The following is a 23,211-nucleotide window of genomic DNA, read 5'->3' as shown; positions in this document are numbered from 1 at the left end:
AGAATGGAAAGTTAATATAATAATAATAGCCAGGGTTTATGTAATGCTTAAAGTTTACAAAGCTCTTTATAAATATTTTCTCATGTTCTTCGCATAATAGTCCTGAGAGTTGGATACTGTAATTTATCACATTTTTACTGATGAGAAAACAGGCAAACAGAGGTTAAATGACTTGCTCAGTCACACAGCTAGATCATGTCTGAGGCAGGATTTTAACTTGGCTTCTCCTGACTGAAAGTCAAGCACTATCCGCTATACCACCTAGCAACCTCAATTCAGTAACATTTTGTACCTTTGGAAATAGGGTTCATTTTAAGTCAGTAGGGCAATGATACTCCTCGATAGTGATATTTTCTCTATTCTTTCTTCCTCCTTCTGCCCATCTCCAGGCTTATTTACCTGACTTGTTAGATGTACTAAAGCAAATTATTTTGCAATTTATTGAAAATTCATCTATTTTTTTCAACAGGAGTAACAAAGGTAGATTATGGAGACATATCAACAAGAGTTGGGCTAAGGCACAAGTTGCAGTGCAAACCTTTTTCATGGTACCTGGAAAATGTTTATCCTGATTCCCAAATTCCACGCCATTATTTTTCTTTGGGAGAGGTAATAAATGTTTATGTTATATATTTGTCAGTATCTCATCTTTATCTAATATGATAGTGATTGAATGTTTCAGCACCAAAGGAATACCTTTTTATGAGAACTACATATACTGAATTATCCATCTTATCAGAAAATTATGTCTCTTACAAAGATGCCAAAATGTGATTAAGTCAGTGTCACTGGATAGTCATTTTTATCATATCATAGTATTATAGATAGATTTCAAGCCCAGGACTCAATAATTTTTTGCCTAGTTACGTATTAAGACAATAAAAAAATTACTCCAGTATTTTTAACTGAAAAAAATATTTAAGATAACCTTTCTCTTAGATTTGTCTTAAATGATTAATCATTCCTCTCATACCATACAATTAAATTTCTATATGTGTAGTTTTAAAATACAGTTATGTATACTATATACTCTTTCCTTTTTCCCTTTTTTCCTTCCTCTTTATGTTTCTGAGTTAGGTTTACTGATTTGTTAGTGAAAATATCCATAGTTCTGGTTATCTTTACACATCCAAAAGCAAACAAATATGTGAATAAAGAATCATTGCAAAATGATTCAAAATAAAATTCTATTTATAACTGCTTAGGCACAACATTGATATTTTCCATTTGGACATTATCTTTTTTGTTCTTGGTAAAAAGAAATTACTCAGAAAATGGTAGTGTATCATCGAGTTTAGAAAATGAATTTTAAAGATCTTGGAAATCATCTAATCCAAGTAATTAAGTTTTAGTTAGTAAATTTTCTCTAAAGTTGGAAAAATTCATCCCCTGTCAGTTATTGTACTAAAAGGTTTTGTTATCTTAAGTTTTTAGGGTATTTTTTATTTGGTCCTGCGTTACCCATAGTTCTTAAACTAGTTGGTTTGAGAATGAGACTTCACCTAGAAAATTGAGGCCATTTACTCAGAGCTCCCTCTTTTCAGATAACTTCCCCAACGACTCCTCCATAACTGTCTCTGATGACAGCAAGCCTTCTCCTTTCCAAAACCATCCCTTTACGCATGCCTTTGATCCTCTCCCCTCTCATCTTTTCTCCAGCACATTGGTTCCTCTTTCATCCTCCCTCTTTCTCTAATCTTCATTCTCTTCCCATCTAATGGCTCTGTCCTTGCTGACTACAAACATGCCTTATTCTACCCTCCTCTTCATCTCCATTAACTCTTATCCTATGTCTCTCCCCTTTTTAGCTACATTCCTTGAGAAAATTGTTCACACTACATGCCTCCAGTTTCTTTTCTCTCTCACTCTTCTCTTCATTCAGATCTCATTACTTACCCCAAATTTTTCTCCAGAGTTACCAGTGGTCTCTTAATCATCACATCATTTTTCTTGACTTTTCTTGAGTATTTGATACTGCCACTCTCTTCTGGTGTTCCTATAAATTTGACTGCACTTTCTCAGTATTTTGCTGGGTTTTCATCTAGGTCATGACCACTATCCATGAATATCGCTGAAGGCTCTCTCTTGGGACCCCTTCTCTTTTCCTCTCATTAGGTCCCTTGTATATCCAGTGCTAGTCTCTCTTAAGCTCCAGGAGAGTTCCACATCATAAATTATCTGTTGAATATCTCAAACTGGATATCATATAGGCATTTCAAGCAACATAATCCAAAACAGTTCATTATAGTTCCCCTAAAATCCTACCATCTTCCCTTAGGCACTAAGGGAACAGTAACAGTAGGGGCACTACCATCCTTCTAATCACTAAACGTTTCACCTTTAATATCATTCTAGATTCTTCAGTCTCACTGCACATATCCAAACCTATTGCCCAATCTTGTCATTTTTACATTTACAACACCCCTCACAATTTATCCGCTTCTCTGCATTTACACAGCCACTACCATAAATCAGGTCCTTGCCACCTCTCACCTAGACTGTTGCAATAACCTTCTCATTGCTTTCTACCTCATGTCTCCCAATTCCAATCCATTCTCCACTCAGCTACCAGAAGTGTAGGTCTGGCCGTATCACCACACAAACACACTCAGTAAACTCCATTTGCTCTCTATTGCATCCAGGATCAAAGACATTTAAAGTCCTTCGCTTCCTGGTCTTTTCCTACCTTTCTATCTTACACTTTATCTTCCTCCAGTCCCTGTGATCCAGCCACACTGGCCTACTTGCTGTTCCTCACACATGACAGTCCATCTCCCATCCTGGTTGGTATCTTAGCACTAGCTGTTCCCCAAACCTGGAACCTGACTGTGGGCCTTGTGGTTAAGAAATATATAAGGATCACTATAATTTAAGGTTAAAGTTTATAAACCCCGCCCCCCCCCCAACTTCCTTGTTACCTTGACCTTTTTACACTGGGGGGAGGGAGGGTTGCTGCTTCTACTTCAGAATCATAAAATTTTATTTTTATTAAAGTAATAGTTTATCTGAAGCGTTGGCTCCAAGTGGTATGTTACAACAGATGTAGGACAAAGAGAATGGAAAAAAAGGAAAATCAAAGAATTATAAATAAATAGCAGTGGTTCTCTCAAATAATAACTCTTATGATTTGGCATGTGCTAAAGATGGGTTGGTTTTATTTTTGTTAAGTTCCATAACTTTCTGTCATTATCTATTTTACTTACAGATCCGAAATGTGGAAACAAATCAGTGTCTAGATAACATGGCAAGGAAAGAAAATGAAAAAGTAGGAATTTTTAACTGTCATGGTATGGGAGGCAATCAGGTGAGTATAAGGCATGGAAAGAAATTTTAAAAATTTGAATATAAGTTCTGTCCTTTTTAGTTACATAACCACTTTCAGAAAATACCTCCCCAGCTTTTATTAAGGGGAATAAATGAAGACTTACATGAATCTTACAGGTATTGAATTGAAGCTATCTTTCAAAAGACTCTCTGTTAATTATTTATATTGCTGATGCAAGATATTTGCTTTCTCTTTAGTTAAGCTAAAGTGTACCCTTCATAATAAGCTCTTTGTGTTTATAAAAACCTTCTTTGTTTTCTCTAACTATAGAATGATAGAGTTTGAAAGGGACATTAAAGGTCATCTAGCTCAGTTTCCTTGGGATGCTAGAATCTCTAAGGGTTTCAGACTTTAATTATTTTAACTCTTCCAATGACAAGGGACTCACTACTTTATAAAATGGCACAATCCTTTTTTGTTGAGGCATTATAACAGTGGATGGAGACCTGGCTCCAAAGCCAGAAAACTTGGGTTCAAGTGCAGGCCCAATCTCTCAATACTCTAGGAAACTTTCTAAGGTGCAGAAAAATTGCCAACCTGCAATTTGCTAGAATAAGTTTCCTATACCAGTGAAATCAGTTTTGGGCTTACCCCCTGCCCCTCCCCCCATATTTAATTGTTATTTTTGTTTATTCAAAACTAGTTTCTCTGTAATTTCCAATCTTTAGTTTTGCCTTCCAGGTAATTGTGTTTGCTCATCTTCATGAGCAAATATTAGAAGACTTGTTATCATGTACCTGCTAAAATTTTCTCTTCTTTAGTCTAACTTTCAGTTCTTCCTCAAAATACATTATTTCTTTTTTTTTTTAACTTGCTGATCTTTATTAATTTGTTTGTTTACTTTTAGTTTACAAGATTCAGTTCTACAATTTATAATTCCTTGAGCTTCCAATTTTCTCTCCCTCCCTCCCCCTACCCCCACCATGGTGGCATATAGTCAATCAAGTATAGGATCTGCAAATCCTTTCACATTAGACATTAGTCAGGTTATAAAGAAGGATTGTATCAGATGGAATGAACAGTGGGAAAGAGGAAACAAAAGCAAACAAGAAGAAGAAAAAGCAGGTAGTTTGCTTCAATCTGGATTCAAACTCAGTTCTTTCTAGTTCTTTCTCTGAATGTAGACATCTCTCTCCATCATGAGTCTTTTGGGGTTGACTTATAACCCTGCATTGCTGAGAAGAGTCCAGTCTATCAAAATTGGTCATCACACTACGTTGTGCCTGTAATTGTGTACAAATTTCTCCTGGTTCTACTCTTCTCACTCAGCATCAGTTCGTATAAGCCTCTTCAGGTAAATATGAAGTCCATCTGCTCCTCATTTCTTATAGCACAATAGTATTCCATTACATTCATATACCACAACTTGTTCAGCCATTCCCCAATTGATGGGCACCCCCTTAATTTCCAATTCTTTGCCACCACAAAAAGAGCTGCTATAAATATTTTTGTACATATGTGTCTTCCTCTCACTTCTATGGTCTCTTTGAGATACAACCCTAGAAGTGGTATTGTTGGGTCAAAGGGTATGAAATTATTTATAGCTCTTTGGGCATAATTCCAGATTGCTTTCCAGAGTGGTTGGATAAGTTCACAAGTCCACCAACAATGCATTAGTGTTCCAATTTTTCCACATCCTCTCCAGCATTTGTCATTTTCCTGTTTTGTCATCTTAGCGCATCTGACCAGTGAGATGTGGTACCTCAGAGTTGTTTTGATTTTCATTTCTTTAATCAATTTTGATTTAGAGCATTTTTTCATATGCTTACAGATATCTTTAATTTCTTCCTCTGAAAACTGCCTGTTCATATTCTTTACCATTTATCAATTGGGGAATGCCTTGTATTCTTATAGATTTGACTCAATTCTCTGTATATTTTAGAAATGAGTCCTTTATCAGAGGCACTGGTTGTAAAAATTCTTTCCCAATTTTCCACTTCCCTCCTAATCTTGGTTACATTGGCTTTGTTTGTACAGAAGCTTTTCAATTTAATGTAATCAAAATTATCCTTTTTGCATTTTATAATGCTTCTAATTCTTGTTTGGTCATAAAGTCTTCCCCTCTCCACAAATCTGACAGGTAAACTATTCCTTGCTTTCCCAGATTGCTTACAGTATCAGCCTTTATACCTAGATCATGCACCCATTTAGATTTGATTTTGTTATATGGTGTTAGATAATGGTCTATACCCAGTTTCTGCCATACTATATTCCAGTTTTCCCAGCAGTTTTTGTCAAATAATGAGTTCTTATCCCAAAAACTGGGGTCTTTGGGTTTATCAAACAGATTACTATAATCGTTGACTGCCGAGTCTCACATACCCAATCTATTCCATTGATCCACCACTCCAATCCTCAGCCAGTACCAAGTAGTTTTGATGACTGCTGCTTTATAATACAGATTAAAATCTGGTATCACTAGTCCACCTTCCCTAGCATTTCTTTTCATTAATTCCCTTGATATTCTGGACCTTATGTTCTTCCAAATGAATTTTGTTACTATTTTTCCTAGCTCTATAAAGTAGTTTTTTGGTAAAATACATGATTTCAAATAGACCATTTGACATGTGGGTTTTTTCCTTCTTAGTATACTCTAATTTTTTATTGTCCTTACTGTGCTCCCCAGAAGCAAACATAGTATTTCATTTAGGGACTGATCAATACAAAATATTTTGGAATTGTTATGACACAGTGTTGAAGTTAATCGTATCATATTGAATATATTGAGTTCACAGTTGGCTAAAATCCTTCTTTTTCATTAAGATGGCTTGTTAAGCTCACAATATTCTCTATTATGTACTAGTGCTTTCATTCTACTCAAGCTCAATAATAACCTATACATTTGTCACAATTAAAATAATTTTATTAATTTCTGCCCAATATTGTAGCTTGTTCTGACTTTTTTTTTTTGGAGGGCAATTGGGGTTAAGTGACTTGCCCAGTCACAGGGCTAGTAAGTGTCTGAGGCTGGATTTGAACTCAGGTCTTCCTGGCTCCAGGGCCAGTGCTCTATTCACTGCGCCACCTAGCCACCCCTGTTCTGACTGTCTTAAGTGTTGATTTTCTGTCTAAATATTAGCTTTCCTTCCTTTCTACAAGTATGGCAAACATATCTTCACCCAAATCACTGATAACGGTGTTGGTGATAATAAAGACAGCTGTTTAGTTAGTCTCTAATCCTAATCTCCCCTCATTCTATCCTGTTCTTTGCCTAACTCCTCTTGTACCTGTTATTTAGGGATTGTATGGAGGAGTTCCAAGTCTGAAGGACCTGGTGTAATAAGGAGGCGGAGGGTCCCATGAAAAGAGGGGAGGGCCCAACACTTATTTTACTGGTTCTGTATTCAGAGGATTGGGTTCAAGTCCTATCTGTAGGGCCTTGAGCAAGTCAGTTAACCCTTCTGGGTTCATTTTTCTCATTTATAAATTTAAAGACTCAGACTAGATGACCCCAAGGGTTTCTTTCAGCTCTAGATCTTTGATCCTGAGTTGTAAATCCCACCTCAGGTGCCTAATTAATTGTGACTTTGGGCAAGTTTTTCTTTCCATCTATCAGTTTATTTCTCTCTAAAATGAGAGTTGAACTCAGTGACCTCATAGGTTCCTTCCAATTATAAATCCATAGTCCTATGATCTAGTAACTTGGATAACAAAATTAGGTATCAGAAAGATCTTGGAAAGTTAATTTGAATATTTAAGATGAAATTTAATAGGGATAAATGTAAAGACAGAAATGGTTTCAAAAATCAAAGTAAAGGATGCAAATGAGATGACTAGATAGTAATGTATCTGAAAAAAAAAAGATATTTTAATGGACTGAAGATCAATATATATGTGCAATATAATAGGGCATCCAGGAAAGCAAATGTAATTTTAGGTAACATGAAGCAGCGTAGGATCCAGGAGCAGGGGAGATGATTGCTCCACAGTATTCTGCCTTGGTCCTATCCAAATCATATCCAAAATACCACGTTCAGTTCTGGGAACGACATTTTAAGAAGGATATTGGTAAACTGGAGAGTCCAATGAAAGGTACTTATAAAATTGAGAAGCCTTCAGGTTCTTTTGTTATTTTGGGACTGGTTTTAGAAACTGGGGTTATTTAGTCTGGAGAAGATAAGACATGATAACAGTCTCCAAGTGTTTGAAGGGCTGGTATGTGGAAGAGGGACTAGATTGGTTCTAAAGAGAAGAACCCAGAGAGTAGAACTAGGAGCAATGAGTAGAAACTGCAAAGAGGCAAAATTAGGTTACCTGGAGAAAAAACTTCCTCTGTGGAGTGGGGTTTCTTCAGTGCTTTGCACATAGTAAGCACTTAATAAATGCTCTTTCATTCCTTTATTCAGGAAATAATGGGTTTTCCTTCATTGAAAACCTTCAAAGAAAGACTAGATGGCTACTTAATTGAGGAAGTTGAAGGTCCTTTCAACTCTGAAGTTCTATATGAGTCTAATGGCTGTTTGGTTTTTTTAAGGTTTTCTCCTATACTGCCAACAAAGAAATCCGCACAGATGACTTATGTTTAGATGTCTCCAAACTTAATGGCCCAGTCACAATGCTCAAATGCCACCATCTTAAAGGCAACCAGCTTTGGGAATATGACCCAGTGGTAAGTCCTATAATTATTCTGTTTTATGGAGTTGAACAAACCCTAAGCTGTTGTTAAGAATTTAAATTGATTAATCATTTTATATAATTTACTTCTGACAAAGTGAATTTTTTTTTTTGTTGGGTTGGAATATGAACTTCCTTTACTCCAAGTAATGGCAAGCAGTAAAATAACACTTGCCCCTAACTTTTTCCTATAATTAATTTATCCTTAGAACAGAATCAGTATTTTTCGTGCTTAAACCTATGTGTTGTAAGAATAGGTGCCTTCCACATTTTAGGTTTTATTTAAACTGTTACTGTTACTTTAACTGTTATTAACTAATATTAAGTTTTTTTTTTTTAAAGAAAAAAATCCTTACCGTTCTTGCTGTCTTCCATATATATAAATATGTTCCCTTTTTGTAGAGCAAGGTGGGGTATCAGGCCTCTTCACTGTGTGTAATTTGTCAGTGTAGGGGAGCTCCCAGTGAGAAACTTACTCCACAAATGCAGTTTGAGACAGCTAAGTGGTACAGTGGGTGGAACATGGGGCCTGGAGTCAGGAAGACCTGAATTAAAATCTGACCTCAGACTTGAGTTCTTTGAGTTCAAATCAGTTCTATGACTTGAAGCAGGTCACTTAACTGCTATATTCCTTAGTTTCCACATCTGTAAAGAGGCATCATAATAGTATCTACCTCCTAGGGGTGTTATAAGGATAAAATATAATAGTTTTTGTAACTCACTTTGCAAACCTTAAGGCACTATATAAATACTAGCCATCATCATCATTGTCATTGCCATTATTATTGTTATAGAAGTTTCTTTGTAATTTGCAGTCTTAGAGTTCCTGGGGCACTAGGTAGTCAGTGACTTGCCCAAGGTTACATAGACACTACATATCAGAGTGGGGATTTCAATCCATTTCTCCCTGCCTTGGAGTCCACATGCCTGTCATGTAAAGAGTAAAGCGCCAGCCCTGGAGTCAGGAGGACCCAAGTTCAGTTCCAGCCTCAGACACTTAACACCCACACAAAAAAACTAGCCATGTAACCTTTTATTGGACCATTTATTAGAACATGTATCCCACTTCTGGGTCACATGAACAACAAGAAGGCAGACAAGACATTTTCTCTCATCCCCATGACCTTTCAAACCTCCCCAAAACAGAAATTATGCACCAAAGATTAAGCAACTTCAGCTATTTTTATGGTCTAGGATCAAGAATCCAAACCAAGGTTAAAAAGAAATAACAAAAACCCAGGTATCAATGATACTCACTGACCTTGAGCTCACTGAACATCCCTCCACTACCTCCCAGGCTGCCACACTAGCAAACCCAAGGACACAATAATGGCTTATATCAGAACCCTCCCTTACATCCTGCTCTCCCCCCCTCCCCCTCCCATATCCACTGCCATAGAGGCCTTCTGACTCCAGGCTATAGAAGTTTTCTCAGGCTTCAATACCCAACTTGGCCACAGTCCTTCATGAGCAACAGCCTACCAGGGGCAGAAACCACCACTGTTGTAAAGCAGTGAACTGCCAGGGGAATGCACTTGGGAAACTGTGTAGTATTCAATCAGGCCTGAGGCAGGAGCACATTACCTGGTTGTGTCCAGTTCTGGTCACCTAAAAGGCATTTGGGGCAGACACCTAGACTGGTGAATTATGAATTACCTAATATGGGAGGAGGCTGAGATGCTTTGAGATCCAGCCCCCAAGGAAGCCATTGTTAGAGGGGAAGGGAATCAGAAGAGAGCAATAAGGAAAATGGGGGGGGGGGGGGGGGGACAGGGTTAGGAAGGGGGACTGAAAGCACAAAGATTCCAGGAAGAAGAAAGCTCAGAGACTTTAAACATAAACAGGTAAATCAGCGGGACAGATGAGAACAAAGAAGGAAATACGGCCTCCAGATCTAGTAAAGGAATTCAGGAATCTATGAATGAATACTAAAAAACAAAGGGAAATAATCCAACACTTGAAGAGACAGGAGAACCTGTGGAAGTTGAAAAGAACTTGAAACCACAATACATTATTCCTGAGTGATTTAAATGGGAATTATGAAAACAGAATTTATGTCCTGCACAGCAAAAATAATGAGCAGAATAGAAAAATTTGAGTCTGCAATGGTAAACTTCACCAAAGAAATAAGAGAGAGAACAGTAGATTGGGAATGCAAATATACAGAAGTGAAAAACAGTCTAGGAGAAGAGAAGCAAAAAAACAAGAACATTGAAGGAAAATATGTTCACTATGCAAGCAAAGCATAGAAGACAACCTGAGGATCATAAGACTCCCAGAACAGTATGACAGGACAGAAAACCTTAACAACATAATATGGGAAATAATAGAAAAGAACTGACTAGAACTTCTGAACATAGAACATGAAATTCCAATAGAATGTGTGTCCCCACCCAATGTATTGTTGCCTAAGAAAACCTCTTTATTGTCTTATGTTCTCATTTCCTTATACTAATATTTAATAACTATATATTAGCTTAATGTATTAAGAGTAGGTGGGTTTGGAGGCAGCTAGGTGGCGCAGTGAATAGAGCCCTGGCCCTGGACCTGACTTTAAATACAGCTTCAGACACTTGACATTTACTAGCTGTGTGACCTTGGGCAAGTCACTTAACCCCGATTGCCCTGCCTTCCCCCTCCAAAAAGACCAAAAAAAAAAAAGGAGCAGATGGGTTAAAACATTTTTTCCTTTTTTAAAATTTTAAATCAAAGCTGAGTTCTAACTAGTGGTATAATTTAAACAGTGTTTTCCAGTTGATCATACTACCTCAAAACATTTCCAGTCACATCTTCCCAGCTTTCTACCTCAGTAACACTAATAATAAAAGCACTGAATTTGGTGTCTGAGGACCTGAATTTAAATGCCACTTCTCCCTGTTACTACCTCTGCAACCTCAGACAAGTCAGCTTTGGTGAGCCTCTCTTAGCTCATCTGTAAAATGAAGGATTGGGCTAAGTGATTTCTAAGGTTTCTTCCAGCTTATCCTTGTGATTTTAATGTCCCCTGGTTCCTAAAATAGCTGACATCTATGTAGTGCTTGCTACTTGCTTTGCTTATAATCATTCTGTGAAGTAGGGAGTATAAATATTATCCCCATTTTGTAGCAAAGGAAAATATGGTACTAGAGGTTAAGTGACTTACCCACACTTAGTTCATTTCACCTCGGCAAACATTCTTGTTCCCTTGAGCCCTTTCTTTTTGCTTTCCTCTGTAATCTTATTTTCTCAGTTATTCACTGCTTAATTATCTCCTTGTTCTTCATTGTCTTTTTAATCTGTTTCTCTCTGGTGACTCTTTCTCTTGCCCATTTAGCTAGCAAGTGGCAGAACAGTTATGTAAACCATTTGTCCTGGCTATAAATTCAGTTTTTAACCTACTAAGTTTTTACTTCACTGCCTCCATTTATATCTTTCTCTTTAACTGTCCTTTTTTGTCTTTCAGAAGAGAGGGCTTTTCTGCTCATCCCAAGACTAGACCCCTCAATCTGTTTCCTTGACTTCAAGCCCTTTGCTTTTCTTCAGAATGCTTGCTCAATGATCTACCCTTTCTTCTGCCCACATACGTGCATAGATAATAAGGACTTTTATTGATACAGTATTTTGTTCCGTGGAACAACCAAAGTAGGAGAGATATCATTATACCTTTTTTATAGAAAAGAAAACTGAAGCTCAGTTTGATTCACCCAAGAGCTGACACTCAAACCCAGATCCTTATGATTCCCTTTCTGTTCTTTTTGTTCCACCAAAATTACCTGTGTTCTCCTCTTTATTGAAAAGATCTCCACTTATCCTCATGCTACCATAATCTTTTTATTCTACTCACAGTCAAGCTTCTTGTTGCTTCTAAGCATCTTACCACTTACTTTGTCCTTATTAGTCCTTTGAAATCTGGCTTCTAATAAAACAGTTCTCTCAGAATTCACTAGTGATCACTTGATCACCAAGTTCAAGTCTTTTCCCAGATGTGACCCCTGGCTACTCCTTTCCTAAAAACCTCTTTTGAAACGGGACACCATACTATCCTGGTTCTCATTTGTTTTCTGCCTTATTTGATGGTGCCACCTCTATCTCCTTCTTGACCGACAGTCAATTGCCACTTTGTCCATGAGATTTCCCAGTGTTGCAGAGGAAGGCAGCTCCAAATTTGGAGTAAAAGGGGCAGCTAGGTGGTGCAGTGAGTAGAGCACCGGTCCCAGAGTCAGGAAGACCCAAGTTCAGTTCCGGCCTCAGACACTTAACACCCACACAAAAAAACCAGCCGTGTAACCTTGGGCAAGTTACTTAACCCCAGTTGCCCTCCAAAAGGCAAAAAAAAAAATTGGAGTAAAAGGACCTATGTGCTAGTCCCAGCTCTTCTACTTAATATATTTTGTCATATTTATTCACTGTAATGTGTATATAGTTATACATATATACATACATGCAGATACACACACATATACATATAGAACTCTTTTATTTTTTAAAAAACTATTTTCCCAAACTTACATTTTCATTCAGGCATCTATTACCATTTCAGTAAACCTTTTAGAAAAATGATTTCATGAAGCTAAACAAAGTTGTCATTGGTTCTAATTAAAGAGAATAAAACTTGGGTGGTTAGGTGGTGCAGTGAGTAAAGCGCCAGCCCCGGAGTCAGGAGGACCAGAGTTCGGTTCCTGTGTCAGACACTTAACATCCACACAAAAAAACTACCTATGTAACCTTGGGCAAGTTACTTAACCCCAATTGCCCTCCAAAAAGCAAAAAAAGAGAGAGAGAGAATAAAACTTAAAAAAAAAAAAAAGAAAAAGACAACTTTCTACCACACTGCAGGACTTCATTAAAAATATCAGATGTTTCAAAAATAATGTTTGATTAGAAGCTCAAGAAGCTGTGATTTCACAAACAATGAAGCGAGTGTATTCCTGTTTTGACTTAGTTCCTTATAGATTTGGGCATAAGGCTCAAAACATCTTATGATAAAAATATTAATAAGCCTCTGAGGAGAGAAGGAGTCCTGTGCAAGAATTGTTATAAACAGCTTTCCTGTGTGGGCTAAGCAAGAGAGAAAGAGGAGTGGAGGCTGACACTTAGGTCATGAACTCTGTGTGACTGGGAAGAGGGTACTATCCTCAGCACTAACTGAAGTTAGGAAGAAGAGACATTTGATGGGGGAAATCATGAGTTCAGTTTTGGGCTTGTTGGGTTTTTAACATACTTTGATATTTTATCCCCTTTCTTTTACTATATGCTATAAAATAGTCTAATATTATTTTTGGCCACATTCTTTTCCAGCCTCTTGACGAAGGCCTATCATTTCTTCCTCACAACAGCTCTGATAGACATCCCCTTCTCTTCTCTGACACAGCCACTTCTCTGGTGCAGGCTCTTACCACCTCACATCTCTACTCATGGAGTAGCCTTCTCCTTGGTCTCCTGGCCTCAGTTCTCTGTCCAATCTAGTCCTTCCTCCACTTAGCTGCCAAAGTGATCTTTTTTTTTTCATTTTCAAATGCTTTATTAACTTCTGATTTACATCATTCATTTCTGCCAGGTTCTGAGTTACACATTTTCTCCCCGTTTATCTCCTACCCACCACCCCAAAATAGCAGTCCCACAGTATATCTCCAATCTGCTTTTTCCCAAACCCCCTTAGACTTTTCCAGTAGGGCATATGGTGGATCTCTGTGCCCCAGTGCCTGTATATCTTATTTCCCAGTTACATGTAAAATAGTATTATTAATAGTATGTATATATATATATATATATATCTAAACATTTGATTTTAAAACTTTGAATTTCAGATTCATTCCCTTCCTCCCTTGTCACCCACCCTTACTAGAAAGATAACCAGTTCAGTATAGGTTGTATATGTGTAGCTTATGCAAAACATTAACATAGTTGATATATTGTAAAAGACTGACTATATTTCCCTCCCTCCTATCCCACCTCCCACTAGTTCTATTCTCTACTTTGATCTGGTCCCTTTTCAAAAGTGGGGGCTTCCAACTTCCCTCCCCCCCAGCCTACCCTCCATTCCATCATCCCCCTTCTCATCCCCTTCCCCCCTACTCTCCTGTAGGGTGACATACCCTATTTAGTGTGTATGTCATTCCCTCCCCAAGCCAAATTCAATGAGAATAAGGTTGACCCATTCCCTTTTGCCTTCCTATTCTTCCCCTCCATTGTAACCATTTTCCCTTGCCTCTTCTATATAAGATAGTTTACCCCATTCTGTCTCTCCCCATCTCCTCTCATTACATTTTTCTCTCACCTCTTAATTTCACCTTTTAAGTATCATCCCTTCCTATTAAATTGGTCCTGTGTCCTATATCTATGTCTATCTGTATACACATATACACGCATTCACATATGTATTCATACGCCAGTATACCCTCCAATATAGACATATATATATTTATATTTTTATATGTGTGTGTGTGTATATATATATTCCCTTCAACTATTTTCATACTGAGAAAAGTTTCATCAGTTACTATTATTGTTTTTCCATGTAGGAATGTTAATAGTTCCACTTTGATAAGTTCCTTATGATTTTTTTTCCCTGTTTACCTTCTCTTGCTTCTTGTATCTGAATGTCAGATTTTCTATTCAACTCTGGATTTTTCATCAAGAATGCTTGAAAGTCCTCTATTCCACTGAATGACCATATTTTCCCTTGAAACATGATACTCAGTTTTGCTGGGTAGGTGACTCTTGGTTTTAATCCCAACTCCTTTGCCCTCCAGAGTATCATATTCCAAGCCCTTCAGTCCCTCAGTGTAGAAGCTGCCAGATCCTGGATTATCCTGATTGTGTTTCCACAATATTCAAATTGTTTCTTCCTGGCTGCTTGTAATATTCTCTCCTTGATCTGGGAATTTCAGAACCTGGCTATAATATTCCTAGGAGTTTTCTTTTTGGGATCTTTTTCAGGAGGTGATTGGTGGATTCTTTCAAGCTCTATTTTGCCTTCTGGTTCTAAAAATCAGTGCAGTTTTCTTTGAGAATTTCTCAGAGGATGATTTTTAGGTTCTTACTTTGATCATGGCTTTCATGTAGTCCAATAATTTTTAAATTATTTCCATTGGATCTGTTTTCCAGGTCAGTGGCTTTTCCAATGAGATATTTCATATTGCCTTCTATTCTTTCATTTGTTTGGATCTGCTTAATAGCATCTTGATTTCTCGTGAAGTCATTAGCTTCCATTTGCTCCAATCTAATTCTGAAGGAATGATTCTCCTCAGTGAGCTTTTGAGATTCTTTTTCCATCTGGCAAATTCGACTTTTTAAGGCATTCTTCTCCTCATTGCCTTTTTGAGCCTCTTCTGCCATTTGAGTTAGTCTGTTTTTAAGGTGGTATTTTCCTCAGTCAGGCTGTTGACTCTCATTTCATAATTTTCTTGCATTGTTCTCATTTCTCTTCCCAATTTTTCCCCCACTTCTCTTATCTGCTTCTTAAGGTCCTCTATGGCCTGTAACTAGCTTGTATTTTCCTTTGATGTTTTTGGTGCAGGAGTTGTGACTTCACTGTCTTCCTCCTGTTCCATGCTTTGCTCCTTTTTGTCCCCAAAATAGGAGTCTAATGTTGGGTTCTTCTGTTTGCTTTGTTTCCTTTGCCTGGGCATGTTGCCACTCAATTGCTTGTCTTTTGGGCTTTTTGCCACAGTAGGACTCAGCTAGCAGACAGGAGCTTCGTCCCAAATGCTGGGGTTTTCTCAGCTGCCGAAGGCATTAGTTGGGTGCCCTCTCTGAGGTCTCCACACACTTTGGCAAGCTGGACACACACCCCATGACCTCCACCCTAGACTTCAATCCAGATCCAAGCAGGTTAAAGCAATAACGATTACCCCTCAGACTGGTCGCTTCGTTCCCCCTACACTCTGCAAGCCAGGAGCTGAAGCTGCCACTTGGCAGAGGCGACTGCATCGCAGCCCTCAGCGGCTTTTTGCCAAGGCACTCCCAACAACTCAGTCCCAAAGTCCATACTGCACTGACCTCTCGCTTTGTCCTTCATATCTATGTGTTGATAAATCTGGAAACGACCACAACTTCCTGCTGATCTGGAGTCCCTCCATCCAGCTGCTGGTCAAGCCCACCCTGGGGCTAAAACTTCGGTGTGGAGCTGGGCTCAGCTCCCAGAGCACTGCACTGGATGATAACTGCTGGGCTGTCCTCAGCGGGAGATTAGCTTCTCTGTGTCATTTTGTGTGTTCTGTAGCTCCAGAGTTTGTTCAGAGTCCCCTTTTACATAAATTGGGGAAGGTGGAAGCCGGAAGCTGTGTGGAGGATCTGCTTCTACTCTACCATCTTGACTCCGCCCCTCAAAGTGATCTTCTGAAAGCAAGTCTGTGTCACTCCCCTACTCAGTAAACTCCAGTGGATGCCTCCAGGATCAAATATAAAGTCATCTGTTTGTCTTTTAAGGCCTGCCATATTCTGTTCCCTTTATACATTTCCCCTGCACATCCTCTGCCATCTCTTGGCATTGGCCTCCTTGTTGTTCTGTAAACAGGTCATGCCTATCTCCCAGTTTAGTGCCTTTTCATGCTAGTGTGTGTATTCTTTTCTGAGATTATCTCCAATTTGCCCTTCACCCTGTACATATCTTGCATGTGTATAGTTTGTCTGCATGTTGTCTCTCCCATTAGGCTCTTTGAGGGCAAAGACTATTTTTGCCTCTCTTTGTTTCCCCAGTGCTTAGCACATAGTAAGTACGTAACTTTGTGACTTAACTTTCCCTAACAGTTTTTATTGGTTAATGTTTCCTTTACTCATTATTTTATGGTTTTTGACATAACAGAAATAATGTGTGTCTTTAGTTATAATTTTGGATTAACAGAATAATTTTATCATATAAGTTGGAAGCAGTTACATTTTCAAGTCAGTAGAGTGCTGGACATGTAGACCTGAGTTCAAATCAAGCTTCAGGCAGTTGTTTCTTGTGACACTGGGCTAATCACTTAATCTCCTTCAGCCTCAGTTTCTTCATCTGCAAAATAAGGATAATAATAGCACCTACCTCCCAGGGTTGTTGTGAGGATAAAATTAGGTAACATATGTAAAGCTCTTTGCAAACCTTAAAGTACTACATAAGGGCTAGTTATTATTATTATTATGTAGTTTAAGTACCTACCCCATCTTTTTTGTTTCACTTCCATAATTCTTCTTGCTAATCTCACCTATTTATTCTTCCGCATAAATTTTAATTTATTCAGTCCTGTGAGGTAGTTCATTAGTTGGACTGATGTAACATTAAAATATATAAATTCATTTTAATTACTGACTTCTACTATATTGGTTTTCCCTAGCCATGATTGGCTAATTGGATGTTGATTAAACAGAAATGTTATTATGATATAAAATTCTAAGTCTTCTCTAGGGAAAAAAATATATCAGCCCTCTTCACTCTCTATCCATAAATATTCAACCATGTCTTTAGAAACGGTGCTTTCCAGACACTGAAGTGATCAGGAATGAACCTCCTGCAGAAGAAGGGGTCATAAATCTGTTTGCATGGTTTGCTTGCTAAGTTTAGCAGTGTTTTGTTGTCCTTTGGACTAGACCTTTTCAAAAATTGACTAGGAATAAAAAACTGAATATTACTGTATATATGCAACTATAAAACTGAGACATGAGTCACAAGAGAACAGTGCAAACCCACTCACTTAAAAGAAGCTTTTTGAAAGGGCAGCTAGGTGGCTCCGCAAATAGAACAGTGACCTTGGAGTCAGAAAGACTTGAGTTCAAATGTGACCTCAGATACTTGAGTAACTGTGTGACCCTGAAAAGGATTGCTCTGCTTCCCCATCTGTAAAAATGGGGATAATAATAGCACTTGCCTCACAGGGTTGTTGTGAGGACCAAATGAGAGAAGGTTTGTAAAGCCCTTTGAAAATCTAAAAGAGCTGTATAAATGCTAGTTATTGCTATGATTGAAAAGCAGGCTTTTGAAGACATGAAGAAAGGCATAACTTGTGAAAATAAAAAGCTTATGTGATGGTTATGTTAAAGTAGAAAGTTCTCCCAAGAAAAAGGAAATAAGGATAAATAATAATAAAGAATTTTTTAAAAAGACAAAGAATTACAGGTAAATTATATAAAAAGCATGATGGTAAAAATCTTAAAGTTTTTCTGATGTTTGGCTAAACATTTGGAATTATTTACTGTATAGCCTCCTCAGCTGCTGCTTTGGAAGGAGAATTTCATATATTAATAGGACATTGCTGACCTCTAAGAGATCTATTTTATTTTATTCTAATCCCTATCCATCTTGTACCTACAAAGGTTATTTGTGACTAGTCAAAATTTATCTAAGAACAAGCATATAGATAGCATCAAATTTACCTACAAAGGTTATTTGTGACTAGTCAAAATTTATCTAAGAACAAGCATATGGATAGCATCAAATATGGCATGCCTACCTCCTTAAAATTTGACAACACTTTAACTGTAGAAGTACCTCCAAATATATTTGCCACCAAAGTTAACATAGAATCACAAAGCTGGAAGGTACCTCCTTTATGCTACAAGTATGGACCTGTTAAAATGCTTATCATTTTATTGCCAATCTTAATTAATTCATTATTTTTAAAATAATGGGTATTGCTACAATAAGTACAGAATATATGTATTTCCTAGAAGTCACTGTGTTTTTAAGTTGAGAAAGATATCATAAGCATCAAAAGTACACAATAGATTTGCTCTTTTTTTCCCCTTTATAATGACCAACTTCTTTTTCTTCCATCCCTTCCAGAAGTTAACCCTGCAGCATGTGAACAGTAATCAGTGTCTGGACAAAGCCACGGAGGAGGACAGCCAGGTGCCCAGCATTAGAGACTGCAGTGGGAGCCGATCTCAACAATGGCTCCTTCGAAATGTCACCCTTCCAGAAATATTTTGAGACACTTGTTAAAAAAAAAAAAATTAAGGATTGACTGGGCTACCTCAGCACACATTTCTGCCACATTCTTAAGTAGCAAAAAAGGAAAAGTGCTTGCCTGCTCTGCAGGATGCCAGGTTTATCAGCCATTAAAACTTTGACTCTCGCTTTTCACTAGCTGTGAACCAGCCTTCCTTTCTAAGGACGTGAAACTACATACTAGTGAAACTGTGCACACTGATGTTTACAAGATTGAAAGAGTCTTTCATCAAAGAATCATTGTAGAAAATATTTAGACAATGAAAACTTAACCAACGAAATATGCTCTCTGGAGAGCTGCACATATTGTTATAGGTTGCTTTGCACATCAGTAATTTCTGCTGAAAGTGCTGTCATAATGAAGAGATTTCCAAGATTTTTTTTCCTGATTAGAACTGGTAACCAGCATATGAAATATTGTTATAAGAAAAATGAAACAGCTGGAACCAGATTCAGTATCATGAAGTAACATTTTTACAGCAAAAACTATATTAAACAGGGTTTAAAGGAGATTAAATCAAAACTATGAGAAGTACAATTTGTTATAGTATAGTATCAAATTTATATGTAGATTTTATACCTCAGTGGGGAAAAATAACTTGATTCCGATGACATTCTTTTGTTTTCATCTGTGTGATTGTCATGGATGCTTTTTTTTTTCCTGGGGTGCTGAAATTAATCGAGCTGAAAAAAATTTGGCTCTTTGAACATCAGTTCATTTTTCCACACTTTTTTATTTGTATTTGGTTTGTGGGCTGTTGGAATTGTAACTTTTTTATTGCCTTCTGAGAAACGGAGGTTTAGCATAATGTCTAACTTGTTCAGTTTAGACCAGGCATCTCACTTGCTCTTGGGTCACCTGGCTTGTGGACTTTTCACGGACAAACAATTTCTTAGTGCATTTTCAATTTCTTAACTTAACTTGACTGATTATGCTTAATACCCAAGACTCATACTACTGTACTACAGATTTGTTTTCATAGCAATAAATCTTTGGTTATTTGTTTATGATTCCAGTCAACAAAAGGCCTGCAAAAGTGATTTATTATTTGGGTAACTGGAGATAAAATAGTTGAAGGTTTTCTGGAAAACCTTTTTTTCGCTCCATACTCAGATGTGCTTCATTGTCAAGTGCATACTTAGATTAGATTCTTGAATTGTAATGTGGATCTGCTGCTTTTTTTTTTTAATAAAACCTGACAGAAAATGTTTAATTGGCATTTTTTAATAAGGTAGCCAAAGAAGTGCTTCATATACTAGTCCTGCATTTCTTACCTAAATTCCATTTTAGTTAAATTCATTTGGATTTTTCTAATTTTTGAACTACAAGATTATCTGAGTTTTCAAGTTGGCAGAAACCTTTAAAAAAACACCAGTTCTTTGATATGTACAAATTTTTCATCCTATTTGCAAGATTCATATTTAACTGTTATTCCTTTTGTTGATGATATTCTAAGACTCACTGCTGGCAGTGTTATTTCCTATACTTAACAATGTTGCTGAAAATAACTTCATCACCAAGGGTACCTGCCATGTTGATTGTATATATATTGTCCAATAATCTATTTAAGTTAACTAATATGTATTGCGCATCCATAGGATCCCCTATACTAGGTGCTTTTGGGTGCACTACAAATCAGAGTATGCAGACCAGGCCCCCATGGAGCTTTTAGTCTACTCTAGAATATGAAACATATCATAAATTGATTTTTTTCTGTCCAACTGACTTTGTCAATTCCATCTTTCTGTGGAACTTATGCTTTTAATAACCTAGGCCTATTATTTACAAGTAAATTTCGTGACCAAAAATTTATGCTTTAGTAGTGTGCTGTAGCCTGAAAATACCCTCCTATAAGAGAGCCATGGAGCAATGAGATTTAACTTCTGGGTCATTATTGTTAGAGTGTGATAGATAACCCCATTGCTTTCTCTTTTTTCCCTTTTTCTTTTTTTTAATTAAAAAATAAAATCCTGAATAATGTCTTGAAATTTTAAGATTAACTACTAGTTGTGCCTCAGATTGGTTTCATTAGTAGTGTTTAATAAATTCCCTTCAGTTACAGCTATATAGCAGCCACCTTCATGATTGCACATCATTCCACACATAAACTGGCTTGGAAGAAAAATGAAAAAGAGGGCAAGATGATGAAGATGAAGAGGGAAGTGTTACTTTTGACTTAAGAAAAGGACATTAAAATGTAACAGAGATGAATGATAGGCAATTAAAATAGTTCTTTAGTTACCTGCCCTTTTCACTTAGGGGATGTTCTCCCCAGCCCCCTCCAATACTAATGTTTTTGTTCTTTTGTCCTTAGTAGCATTCTTGAATATATAGCTTTGTGCAATACTCTGTAAATTGTATGAACAACCAGTAGACATTTGCCTTACTGACCATGTTCCAACTAAAAGAAATTAAGGTTTTATTTGATTTGTGTAAGGTTCCAAGTAGTTATCCAAGAAAAAACTGTGTGACCTGGGCAAGTTACTTCACTGTGTTTGCCTCAGTTTCCTCATCTGTAAAATGAGCTGGAGGAGGAAATGACAAACCACTCTAGTATTTCTGCCAAGTAAACCCCAATGGGGTCAAGAAAAGTCAGGCCGAACAACATTGACTAACGAATAACAAAAAGAAGGGAACTTGTGGTTAGAAAAAGGAAAAGTTCAGTTTTATGGTAAGTACTGTTGGGAGAAGTAGTGATCAAGTGGCAAAATTTATGCCACATTTTGCCCCTTTTTACCAGTCCCTTGTCTTATGTCATTTTCCTTGTTCTCAGTGATTTCTGTGACTAATAGCAATGACATCTACAAATCTACATCATACATCTACAAGTACGTTGGGATGGAATTAATTTGATTTGTGTCATTTGAATTCATTTTCAATTATTTAGGTCGTTTCCTTATCTCTTTAAATGTTTTGGGATTCCGATCCTTCTGAACTCTGTATGTTTGTTCTACCCATTTTGGTTTGAAGATTAATTATCCTTCTTGATAGAAAGAATAGAAACAATTGGAGAGCTGAGAAAGGTCTGTCCCCCCCCCCCCCACTATTTGTTAATCCTGCCCTCAAGCAGTGGAACTATTCCTTATTTTTCTTTTCCTCAAAGCAGTTTTAAACAAAGGCCATTTTTGTTGGCCTTCTGGTTTATCAGAAGTTCATTCTCAGATTTAGCCTTTTTGATATTGTTATTTGTTCTTTGCCATTCCTTCCTTTGTACATGCCCTTTAAAACTTAAAGAATTCCCTGTATACTCACACTGATTTCTTTAAATGGCAACTTCATTTTGTGTGCCTCCTATTCCTTTTGAGCTGTCTTTCCTTTTTTTTTGTTTTGTTTTTCATTTTTCAAATGCTTTATTAACTTCTGATTTACATCATTAATTTCCACCAGATTTTGAGTTACAAATTTTCTCCCCGTTTTTCCCCTACCCACCACCCCAAAATAGCAATCCCACAGTATATCCCCTCCTCCGATTTGCTCTTAGACTTTTCCAGTAGGGCATGGTGGATCTCTATGCCCCAGTGCCTGTATATCTTATTTCCCAATTACATGTAAAATAGTAGTAATAATAATAATTATTTATTTATATATATATATGATTTTAAACATTTTATTTTAAAACTTTGAATTCCAGATTCATTTCCTTCCTCCCTTGTCACCCACCCTTACTGGGAAGATAAGCAGTTCAGTATAGGTTGTACATGTGTAGCTAATGCAAAACATCAACATAGTAGATATATTGTAAAAGACTGACTCTTCCTTTTGAGCTCTTAACTTTTTTTTTTTTAATTTAGATTATCTGGTTGGAAGATCATACCTTTCCTTCCCTCAGCTGTAAAATACAAGAGTAGCGCTATTAGATGATCTATAATATGATTTTTGGCTCTAAGTCCTGTGATTCCGTGATGCCACAGTAGTGATAGAGAGCTCTGCATGTGTAGAGAACGCCTGCATGCATGGACAAGGGCTTGTTTTTGTGTGTGGCTCAAAGGGAGGCAGACTATACATCTCCTCCCACCCTTCTCCAAGGTAGTCTTTCATTCCTGCCAGGAGGGGAAGTAGGAGGTTGGCCAGAGACCACCACTCTGTTCTCCTCAGATGTTTAAGGAAGCAGGTATCACTTGGTAACAGGCGATATCTGCTTCCTTAAACATCGTTAGTCTAGGGGATATGATTGGGTTCAAGCTAACTTTTTATCACTTTGTCATTTGGGGAGAACTTCAAGTTCTATCCAAGGCTTGATCCCTTTCCAAACAAATAACTTTTTTTTTTTCCAATTTGGTAAATGTTAAACCCTTACTGTGTGTCAGGCACTGTGCTAAGCACTGGGGATTTAAAAAGGGGCCAGAGACAAGTCCCTATCTTCAGGGA

The 23,211-nt window shown here is 37.4% G+C and overlaps 1 protein-coding gene across 4 annotated transcripts in view; it reads left to right on the top strand.

The window, feature by feature from the left end:
• GALNT1 (polypeptide N-acetylgalactosaminyltransferase 1) overlaps positions 1-20,849 on the top strand; it is a 208,742-nt gene extending 187,893 nt beyond the window's left edge. For all 4 annotated transcript variants that reach the window (XM_069075957.1, XM_069075954.1, XM_069075952.1 and 1 more), the window contains exons 9-12: positions 470-609; positions 3,206-3,304; positions 7,800-7,934; positions 18,678-20,849. In XM_069075957.1, the coding sequence (XP_068932058.1) occupies positions 470-609; positions 3,206-3,304; positions 7,800-7,934; positions 18,678-18,824 (521 nt within the window). In that variant the 3' untranslated portion in view covers positions 18,825-20,849. The remainder of the gene's footprint in view (positions 1-469; positions 610-3,205; positions 3,305-7,799; positions 7,935-18,677) is intronic.
• The last annotated feature ends 2,362 nt before the right edge of the window (positions 20,850-23,211 follow it).

Source organism: Petaurus breviceps, unplaced genomic scaffold, assembly GCF_028583685.1.
Source record: "Petaurus breviceps papuanus isolate PSGF00001 unplaced genomic scaffold, PetGlider_PUasm1.0 151, whole genome shotgun sequence".
In the NCBI taxonomy this organism is placed as follows: Eukaryota; Metazoa; Chordata; class Mammalia; order Diprotodontia; family Petauridae; genus Petaurus; species Petaurus breviceps.
The sequence above is the reverse complement of the archived record's forward strand: the minus strand, read 5'-3'. Positions and strand labels throughout refer to the sequence as shown.